This window comes from Mandrillus leucophaeus, unplaced genomic scaffold (assembly GCF_000951045.1).
Source record: "Mandrillus leucophaeus isolate KB7577 unplaced genomic scaffold, Mleu.le_1.0 Scaffold900, whole genome shotgun sequence".
Classification (NCBI taxonomy): Eukaryota; Metazoa; Chordata; class Mammalia; order Primates; family Cercopithecidae; genus Mandrillus; species Mandrillus leucophaeus.
This window is the reverse complement of record NW_012109809.1, coordinates 652,585-663,966: the sequence shown is the minus strand read 5'-3', so window position 1 is coordinate 663,966 and position 11,382 is coordinate 652,585. Positions and strand designations below refer to the sequence as shown.

At 39.1% G+C, this 11,382-nt stretch overlaps 2 protein-coding genes across 3 annotated transcripts in view; both read left to right on the top strand.

Moving 5' to 3' along the window:
• Positions 1-8,476, top strand: part of PLCXD2 (phosphatidylinositol-specific phospholipase C, X domain containing 2) — a 170,977-nt gene extending 162,501 nt beyond the window's left edge. For both annotated transcript variants that reach the window (XM_011969731.1, XM_011969730.1), the window contains one exon: positions 7,850-8,476. In XM_011969731.1, the coding sequence (XP_011825121.1) occupies positions 7,850-7,898 (49 nt within the window). In that variant the 3' untranslated portion in view covers positions 7,899-8,476. The remainder of the gene's footprint in view (positions 1-7,849) is intronic.
• PHLDB2 (pleckstrin homology-like domain, family B, member 2) overlaps positions 1-11,382 on the top strand; it is a 248,940-nt gene that overhangs the window by 104,636 nt on the left and 132,922 nt on the right. Inside the window, exon 2 of the mRNA XM_011969732.1 lies at positions 7,850-7,964. Within this exon, the coding sequence (XP_011825122.1) occupies positions 7,898-7,964 (67 nt within the window). The 5' untranslated portion in view covers positions 7,850-7,897. The remainder of the gene's footprint in view (positions 1-7,849; positions 7,965-11,382) is intronic.

Here is an 11,382-nt window from a genome sequence, read left to right as displayed (position 1 = left end):
TCTGTGGGACACAATTTCTCAAAGCTAATCAAGGTTAGTGTTAAGCTTACTACAGAAGATTGTTTTGGGAAACTTCTTCAAAACACATATTACTGAACCTGGTTGAGCACGGTGGTTCACACCTGTAATTTCAGGACTTTGGAAGGCCAAGGCAGGTGGATAACTTGAAGTCAGGAGTTTGAGACCAGCCTGGTCAACATGGCGAAATCTCGTCTCTACTACAAATACAAAAATTAGCCGGGCGTGGTGATGCACGCCTGTAATCTCAGCTACTTGGGAAGCTGTGGCATGAGAATCACTTGAACCTGGGAGGTGGAGGTTGCAGTAAGCTGAGATCATCCCACTGCACTCCAGCCTGGGTGACAGAGGGAGACTCTGTCTCAAAAATAACAACAACAACAACAAAAACACATATTACTGAACCTACCAACACAGATTCTGATTCAGAAAGTCTGGAGTGAGGTTAAGGTACCTGTACTTTTATTTTTATTTATGTATTTGTTTGCATGTTTGTTTTAGAGACAGGGTCTCGCTGTATTGCCCAGGCTGGTTGCAAACTCCTGGGCTCAAGCAATCTTCCCACCTTTACCTCCTGAGAAGCTGGGACTGTAGGCTCCTGCACCACTCCTGGCCAGGAACCGGTATGTTAAAAAAGTTCCTCAGTATGCTCTTGCCTCTGGCAACCCAGAAGAGGAATTTGACCCTGCCCATGATCCCTCTTTCCCTTTCCAAGCTGTTCTCAGGAAAGCAGCTCTACAAGAATGATAGCAAATCCAATAATATATCTTGGTTGATTTCCCAGAAATTCATCAAACACGCACAGCATGGAAGTTACTTATATACCTATTATACTTTCAGAACCCTTCAGACAGTCAACGTGGATGAAGGCTAATAATTTAATTACCATAAAAATATAACTAGGAAAAAATAGTTGTAGGCTTTACATATAAAGAAATTTGGACTACAGCCCCATAGAATTAGTGACAATCTGAATTTCCAACGGAACTTTGAGGCTGAGTCAGTTTAGAATATTTTTTAAAACTTGCTTAGAATTAGTATCTAACAAAATGAGGATAGTTGTGTTTTCAGTATTACCTGTTTAAAATTTAATGTAAAAATAGACTCTCAGATTTTCTTGAAGCGCAGTTAGTGCTGAGCGTATACTGACCTAAGAACAGATATATTTCTAAATCTAATTTAGGAGAACCGTTTTGGAAATAAGACAATTTTTTCTTGTGAACATTCTATCTAGGAAGAATTCAGCAGAATGAATATTCATCATTTAACATATTCCTATTTTTATAGTCTGCTTCAAAGCTTTTATAGTAAAAATAAGATAAAAGTATAGCATCACTTCCAGATTTCTCTACACACTCAAGCAATTTTTCATTTTATATGTCTGGCAGGATGGGTTTTGATTGTGGTCACCCTCTTTGTGTCTTCCATTACCCCTGGTACTGAGAGGGTGGGAGTGAGGATAAATTAGCGAATGAGAGGCCACCCACACTGAGCTCTTCCAGACTGAAACAAACAAACAAATAAACAAAAACATTAAAGAGTTAGAAAAACAAAATGTAACACATGTTCCTAGATTGGATCCTATAAAGAATATTATTGGGATAATTAACTAACTTGAATGGAGTTTGTGAATTTAATGTTAGTATCAATGACAATTTCCTGATTTTGATTCTCGTGTATTGGTTATCTGAAAAATGCCCTTATTTGAAGGGTTACACATTATGCAAGAGTGATGGGCTCTCTGTTCACAATTTACTGTCAAGCAGTTCCAGAAAAAAAAATGCTCTTTGTGCTATTCTTGCAGCTTTTGACATCTGAAGTTATTTTAAAATCAACATTATCTTTAGCATTTTAAAAACATAAAGTTGATTTTATGGCCTGTGAGTTTATCATTGATTTTCTCAGGTTCTCGGGGTAAACTGTATCATCTGCAAATAGTTTTATTTCTTCTTTTCCATTTCCTATGAATTGATTTTTTTTCTTTTTTAATTTGTGTTGGTTATAATCTTTAGGAAAAAAAAATTTAATAGATGCAGAGAGTAAGCATCCTTACCTTTTTCTAATCTCAGTGGAAATACTTCGAGTATTTTCTGATCAAACATAACACTGGGTTTAGGACCGAGGTATAGAAAAATATGCACCATCATTTCTTGGCCTTACGGCTAAGATCAAGTGTAGAAAATATGCCTCAATTTCTATTTTCTTGAATGTTTTTATCAGGCGTAGGAATTGAGTTTTGTTAAAAGCTCCCCCCCCCCCCCCTTTTTTTTTTTTTTTTTTTTTTGCCAAGTGTGGTGGCTCATGCCTGTAATTCCAGCACTTTGGGAGGCTGAGGCAGGAAAATTGCTTGAGACCAAGAGTTTAAGACCAACCTAGGCAACATAGTGAGGCCCCGTTTCTAAAAAATCAAAATAAAAATATTAGCCAGATAGAGTGGTACATGCCTGTAGTCCTACCTGCTTGGAAGACTGAGGCAGAAGAATGCTTGAGCCCAGGAGGTTGAGGCTGCAGTGAGCTATGACTACATCACTGCATCACTACATCACTACATCACTGCCTGAGTGACAGTGAGACCCTGTCTCCAAAAAAATTTGTTTAATAAAATAAAATTAAAAGAATTTTAAAAAGCTTTTTCCCCATCTGAGGATAATATATGATTATTCTTCTTATATCTACTAATATAGTATTTAAATTAATAGATTTCCTCATATTGAATCATCTTTGCATTCCAGAAATAAATCCTACTTGCTCATGGTATATTTTATTAATATGGTGTTGGATTCTGTTTTCTAATATTTACTCTAGCATTTTTGCATTGATATTGGATAATTGCTTGTAATCTTATTTACACATTAGATTCATTTTCCTCCGTATCATTTTTAGGAGACCAGTTTCCATGAAAGGGAGCTTGGTGATAACAGAAGGGATAAAGAGACAATCTAACGCAGAAATAGAGAGACCTGATTTAGGGCCACATAGATTAAGGGGAGGTTGCTGACCCCTCCCTTACTGACTAGGTGACCTTAGAGAAGTTATTCCTCCTCTTCTGCCCTCAATTTTCTTGTCTATCAATTAGAAGAACCTACCTTAAAAGACTGTGTGGGAATAAAATGACAAGATGTCGGTACAGACTTCAGTACAATGCCTGACACAATGTAAGCCCACGCAAACACTGGTATACTGCATTTTATTAGAAAGAACGATTTTTCTTCTACTGCTTCTCACATTATAATAATGTGACATAAAGACATATGTGGACAGATATCTCATAGTTTCATCAGGAGGCAGATAGTCTCCAATACCAGTTTGTCATGATTACCAGGCCACAGAGGAGTTTAGGCAGCTAATCTAGGGAGCTAGGTTTGTATTTTTTCTCTTCTTTTGTAGTTACTCCATTCCAGACTAGAAGTTTGAATTTATAATTTTATTTAATTAATTTTATTTATTTATTTTTGAGACGGAGTCTCACTCTGTCGCCCAGGCTGCAGTGCAGTGGCGTGATCTTGGTTCACTGCAACCTCTGCCTCCCAGGTTAAAGCGATTCTCCTGCCTCGCCTCCTGAGTAGCTGAGACTACAGGAGCCCGCCACCACACCCAGCTAATTTTTAGCTGTATTTTTGGTAGAGATGGGGTTTGAATTTAAACGGTGAGCTTTTCATGGTTATTGAGTAGGAGTAGGAGGAGGGGGGAACTGTAAAGGAATGAAAAAGGAAGAGAAAACTTCTTGAACCCCTCCTACATGCCAGGAACTAATTTAGATATATCTGCAGTTATACGTGAGGAAAGCTGGAAGGTTGCATCAGGGTTATAGAACTCAAGAACCACCTTGACAGGTGAATGGGTATGGGCATTGTCTCTCTATCTAACAGCTGAGATTAACTTTTGTTCTTTTCTTCTCACTCATAACCTCTTCCAATAGAATAAAGAGATGCATTTTCTCTGGGTTAGGCTCTCAGTTACTCTAGCTCTAAGTGCTCTGAACATCAGGAAATCACTCTGTACGGGGTGTCAGCTGGGCTTCTAGGACCCCTGGGTGTGGAGGAGTTAAGGAGAGTAATCATTTATCAATACATTTATCCACAACATTTTTATTATGAATGTGTTTATTCTGCAACTCTTTATTAAGACTGCAGAGGTGGAAATGCTATCTATCACTGTAAGACTGATAGACCTAGAGCATTGTAGGAATGTCCTGGAAAAAGAAATTGGCCTGAAGATGTTGGCATTTGTGCAGAACGTAGAAAGTCGGAGTTAGAAAGCAAAGCAAAGCTTGTGGGAGACAGCACAGTACATGTATTAAGGAACAGACTCGCACATATCTAGGTCTGCATTTTGTCTTCCTATCTTTCTTACTATTGACTTTGGACAAGTTCTTTATTTTTCTGAGCTTTAATTGTATTTCTGTAAATTTAGGGAAAAGTACCTTATATATGGGGTTATAGTGAACGTTAAAGGAGATAATGTAGGTAAAACATTTAGCACAGTGCCTGACTTATAATCGCTCAAATATAATGGCCATTATTATTATCTGGTCTTTAGCAGTGTTCACTTCTTGCTTCTGTCAACAATCTTTTCCTTAGACTTTAAACTTCTGCTTCTTTTTCTTTAAAGACTATTTTTTGGTTCACAACAAAATTGAGATGAAGGTACAGAGATTTCTCATATACCTCCATCCTCACACAAACATGGCCTCTCCCCTTATTAACATCCCCAAGGGTAGTATGTGTGTTACAACTGGTAAACCGGTGAACTTATATTGATGCATTGCCATCACACAAAATCCATAGTTTACATTAGGGTTCACTCTTGGTATTGTACATTCTATAGGTTTAGACACATATATAATAACCAATATCCACTATTACAGTATCTTACAGAGTATTTTCACTGCCTAAAAATCTTCTGTGAAGCTTCTTTTTTAAAAAAAAAAAACAGCTTTTATTGAGATATAATTCACATACCATATAATTCACCTATTTAAAGTTTGCAATTCAATGGTTTTTAATATATTCAAAGAGTCATCCATAATCTAATTTTAGAATATTTTCCTCACTCTCAAAAGAAAATCCACATCCATTAGCAGCACTCTCTATTCCTCTTTCATCTCTTCCCTACATCCACTTCTAGGTAACCACAAATCTATTTTCTGTCTCTATAGATTTACCTATTCTGAACAGTTCATATAAATGTAATCATGTAATATGTGATCTTTTGTGACTAGCTTCTTTCATTTAGCATGTTTTCAAAGTTCATCCATGTTGAAGCGTTGTGTCAGTACTTTGTTCCTTTGTATTGCTGAATGACATTCCATCGTATAGATATATCACACTTTATCCATTCACTTTTGAAAGACATCTGAGTTGTTTCCATTTTTTTGCTATTACAAATAATGACACCATGAACATTTACATGCGAGTTTCTGTGAGAACATATGTTTTCATTTCTTTGGGGTATATACATAGGAGTGGAATTTCTGGATTTTATGACAGCCTGTCAACCTTTAGAGGAACTGGCAGATTGTGAGCCAAAGAGGCATTTTGTGTTTCCACAAACACCCTATGAGTGCTCCAGTTTCTCCATTCTCTCCAATACTTGTTACAATCTGTCTTTTTTATTATAGCCATCCTAGTGGGTATGAAATGGTATTATATTGTGGTATTGATGTGCCTTTCCCAAATGGCTAAAGATGTTTGGTATATCTCCTTTGGAGCAATGTCTAAAATCCTTTGGGTATTTTGATTTTTTTGTTAGACAGCGTCTCGCTCTGTTGCCGAGTCTGGAGCTCAGTACCATGATCATACCTCACTGCAGCTCCTGACTCCTGGGCTCAAGCCATCCTCCTGCCTCAGCCTCCAAGTAGCTGGGAACACAGACACATGGCACCATGCCTGGCTAATTTTTTAAAATCTTTGGTAGAGACAGGATCTCTCTATGTTGCCCAAGCTGGTCTCGAAATCCTGGGCTCAAGTGATCCTCCTGCCTCAGCCTCCCAAAGTGTTGGGATTACAGGAGTGAGCCACCATGGTTTGCCAAGTATTTTGAATTTTAAGAGTTTTACACATACTCTAGCTACAAGTCCCTTATCAGATATATAATTTACAAACATTTTCTCCTGCTCTCTGGGCTCTCATTTCACTCTTTTGATGGTATTGCTTATAGCACAAAAGTTTTTAAAGCTTCTTTTAAGTATAACTTATGGAAGTTTATATTTCAGCAGTTATCTCCTAAATAATATTCATGCTGGTAGACTTTCAGTGGAAGACTTGGCCTTGTTCTTCATGGACAAAAATGAGGCCCTCAGTATGTAAAAATCCTCTAATTATAACCTTCCCGTCACATAGCTGTTGACCTACATTGGCATCTACCCTTACCTGCGTTCACTACCCATTCTCTTGAAATAAAAAGAGCTTATTCTAGTCAATACCAACACTCCAGCTGGGTTCTTGACCTCATCCTCTCTCTATTCTCCCAGGACATTCCTCTGTCACTTAATCTCTCTGTTTCCTAGATCTTTAACATCTCTCTCAGCCTGTGAGACAGTTTGCCTTACTCCTTCCCATTTTGGAAAAAAAAACCCAAAAACTTGTCTTGATCTGCATCCTCCAACTATACATCTCTAGTCTTGTTCTCTACCCTGCACTTCACTTGGATGCCCTATAGATATATTTCAATTCAACACGTCCAGAATTAAATTCTCCTCCTCATCCCACATCCGTTCTACTTCCAGTATTTCCATTTGTAGATAATGGCACCATCATCCATCACTTACCCAAATCAAACCCTCTCTCCCCTGTACCCACCTTCTAGAATCAATAACTCATGTTGGCTTGATGCATTTTACCTCCTAGTCTGCATCTCACTATTGTACATAAATGCCTTTAGTTTAGTTTCTTAGCATCTCTCCCCTGAATTATTGTATAGACCTCTAACTTATCTTTATTATTGTATAGACCTCTAACTTATCTTTCTACCTCCAATTCTGCCACCATTAAGGTTCATTCTCCTTAATATACCAAGAGCAATATAAACAAAACCTGGTATGTTTTAGCATTTGAATAGGAGATGGTGATTGTCACCTCATTAGGTAATGTACATCACTGGTTATGTGACTTTTGATAACTCATCTTCAGTCTCTGGCTCCTCATTTGTTAAATTTAAAAAATGACAGCACTTAGTCTTAGAGACATTGTGAGAATCGAGTGGGACAATATTTGGCATACTAGGTGTACAACAAATGGGGGCCCTTACTTACATGACAGTGGGACCAGGTCATCTCCTGGGGCTCCCCTGTGTCCACAGAGAATATTAGATATGTCAGCTGCAAGAAGCCAGACTTAAAGTCAGGAACTCTTTGGGAAGCTCTTGAGAACAAGGACACTGGTTTCTTTCCCTATAACTTGGGATTTGTAAAAATTAGAAGAAATAATAAAGACAAAGTACCTAACAGGGTGGCTGGTAAATAATCAGCATGGGATGAAGAATAGAAAATAAGCAGCAACATGGCCAAGAAGAAATAACTATGCTAAGAAACTGGTTCCTCTTTTGGTTTAAGCATTGTCCATTACTCGTTTGCCAGAATTTGTCTATTCTAGACAAAAGTGTGCTTTTGTTGTTAGTGGTGCTGCTGGTGGTGAAGTTCTGTTGTTTTACAGGGAAGATAGCAGTGAAATAACAGGGTGATCCAAGACGTCTGTTTTTCAACTCTAGCAGCAGTTAGTTTTCCCGGATGTTCAAAATCTGTGTTCAACAGATGAAGTTCTATTGACCTTGAGTGTTCAGAGATCAGTTCAGCTTTCCAATCATGGTACCTCTTTTTTCTTGCTGTGTGCAGGCTGGCACTGATCTCAGTTTATCCTTTGAGATTCTGCAGAAGATCCTGATGGAGGAGGATGATACCCAGAGAGAGGTGCCCAAGGAAGATGGAGTTGGTGATGTGCAACATTTCGGTGAGAACTTTATTGTCAGAGGTTTTCAGTACATATTTACAAGTTCTTACTCCATCATACATATTGAGAATGAGCTGGCATTTTCAAGTAAAAACCCAGGAGTCCAGCAATCACTGGGGAAGAAAGCCTGAGGTTGGCAATTCTTACCCAGAACTCTGGTCACCTGCTTGTTCACAGGTCACCGTATCTTACCTCACTGAAGACATATATTGAGGTTTTATTTAAGCCAGATGCTGAAGGATGGGAAGACCCAAGCAGCTGGTGTGGAGGTCTTTCCCAGTGACTCATCAGTCACTCAGAAATCAAAGCCTGCACAAGAAAGGGTGGGATGGGATGCATAGAGAAAGACACTAAGCCTTTAGACTCTAGCAGAGCAGCTGATATTGACATCTCTAAGCAGGGAGGAGGCTCCAACACAACTACTCCCAATTCACAGGGTTTGCGGTTCTGGTTGAAATCTTTGCAAAGGTTTCCCCTGGCACTCAAACAGAATAAATAGGCTTATACAGTGTATATATTCCTCATTATTTTTTATTATGCCTCAGATGATCAAGTAACCAGAGAGCTGAGGGATAAGCTTGGTTACCTAGTTTCAGCCAATCTCATTAGTATTTCTTTCAGACCAGCTGACCAGCTCTGTATTGCAAAGTCTTCTTGTGTTAAGGGAGGGCGATTCCAAACTAGATTTAATTTTTCATTTACTCATCGTGCTAAGTTCTAGACACAAGAAGTTAAAATAGAAAAATCAGTGTTAGGGCTCTCCAGAGAAACAGAACCAATAGAACACACACACACACACACACACACTCACACACACACACACACACAGAGAGAGAGAGAGAGAGAGAGAAACAAAAAGAGATTTTAAGGAATTATCTTACTAAGTTGCTCTATTGTGGGGCTGGCTGGGAATTCTGCAATCAGTTGAGAATGTATATCTTGAGCAGACACGGAAAATAAAATAGAAACATTGCAATATGATGATGTGAAATACTTTGACATCTAACCAAAACCAGTCATGGAGTTGGAGAAAGCTTTCTGGAGAGGGTGATTTCTGAAGCAACTATTGCTCAGTGAATTGTGGTTATGAAGAAAGAGATAAATGAATGTGACTCGTGTGAATAACTGCAGGCAGTTTACTGTGGCTGGAACGCTCTCTCCTTGCAGGAAGAGGAGGAAGGAATTGGCAAGCTATTAGGTGGGGAAATAACCTGGAGAAACCAGGTGACATTTTTCATTTGTTTGTTTATTTGTTTTCGTGCTAATCTGAAGATTCCAGATTTATTTTATCCTAAAGGCTTTGAGAAGTTATTGAAGAATTCTAAGCATTGGAGTGATGAGATTAGAGTTTTGGTAAAGACCAATTTATGTAATTATTTAACAAATATTTAATAGTGTCTGTCAGGTATGAAGTTCTGTTAGAGGCACTGGAAATATGACAATGAACAAGACAGAAAGATCCCAGTCCTCATACAGCTTAGAATTGTGTGCGGGAGATTAGGGGAAAAAAGACTAATAAAAGAACTTAAAATTTTAAGTACTGTTATTGAGGCTTGATTTAGGAGCTTATTACAATTCCAATATCCTCCCATCCCATCTCACCTGGCCATCACATCCTGCTATAAGTGGAAGATTTAAATAGTGAGTATTACTCAGCAACTGCCCTATACCCCATCCCATCTCATGGCCAAATGCACAGTCTTGGATTTGATACTTCTAGACCCTCTTTCCAAAATGTGGATCTTAGCTTTTTCTTTAGGCTCTGCATCTTCCATTTCCTTGGGAGAGCCTTACTTCCTGCACACCCAATGTCCCTTTAGCCCTGGGACTAATGAGGTTCCATCTTCTCTTGACTTGTTCCTGGCCCTCTCTAAAAGTGGGGAAATACCAGGTAGTAAATGAAGGCAAGGGGATGAAGAGTACTATTGACAGATGTTTAAGAGGTAAAAATTATACGATTTGGCAATGGATTGGTAATAGGGGTTGAGGAAGAATTGAGGGATTGAAGAAGTTTTCCAGTAAGGGAGTTGGATGACTGGATCTAAGAGGGTGTCCTTTACTTAACTGTAGACTACAATTAAGAAGGAGGGCTTGGGCCGGGCGCAGTGGCTCACGCCTGTAATTCCAACACTTCGGGAGGCTGAGGTGGGCAAATCACTTAAGGTCAGAAGTTCAATATCAACCTGGCCAACATGGAGAAACCCCATCTCTACTAAAAATACAAACATTTGCCGGGCATGGCGGCACATGCCTGTAGTCCCAGCTACTTGGGAGGCTGAGGCAGGGGGAATCGTTTGAACCTTGAAGGTGGAGGTTGCAGTGAGCCGAGATTGTGCCGCTGCACTCCAGCCTAGGCAACAGAGCAAAACTCCGTCGCAAAAAAAAAAAAAAAAAGAAGGAGGGCTGAGGGGTGCATGTGAGGGAAGGTGATAATGATGTAATGATTAGGACATGTTAAGTCTGCTCTGCCCAAGGGATACTCCTGTGTAGGTAAACAGTATGTGACCCTCATCTTCCCCCATGTACATTCCTAAACCTTCCTTCCTTCTTGTACTGAGGATTGTGGAAGTTGGAATGAAAAACAAAGGACTGATATTTCCAGTAGGATCAAAGCATTCAACAAAGTAATTGAGAATCTATCATAAAATGCTAATAGCCCATGAGAGATAAAACTTTCTTTTGAGAACTAATTACCAGTGAATTATTCATCAAGGGTAATGTTGCCTCCCGCCACTAGGGACCCTCATAATTGCCTGTGTAAGGAATTTTCCACCTGGATAGTCACTTTGATAACTTCTGCAGGACAAAACTAGCTTTTGCAACAGGAAAACATAAACCACATCAGAGCTTGTCTTGATTACATTGCTCATCAATGCTCCGCAGACTAGAGGAGTAAAAGGCATAAGTGCTTTGGTGCTTTGACTCCCCCAACCAGCACTCCAGTTGTTGAGGGATCTCAGACCTTATCTGGGGTTTTTGTTGAAGAAACAGAGGAACAGCCCCAGAAAGCTCTGCCAACAGGCTTGGGGTGTGGGGAGAAAAATACTCCCTTTAGACACACACAGTCATGCACTGCATAATGTTTCAATCAATGATGGACAACATGTACAACAGTGGTCCTGTAAGATTATAATGGAGCTGAAAAATGTCTTATTATCTGGTGACATGGGTATGGTAGCACAACACCTTACCTTTTCTGTGTTGAGATGTTTAGATACACAAATATTTACTATTATATTACAGTTGCCTATAGTATTCAGTATAGTAGCATTCTATATAGGCTTGTAACCTAGGAATAGGCTACACCATTCTTATGGCTATGCCATATAGACTGGGTGGGTGTGTAGTAGACTATGCCACCTAGCTTTGTGTAAGTGGACTCTATGATGTTTGCACAATGACAAAATTACCTAACAAC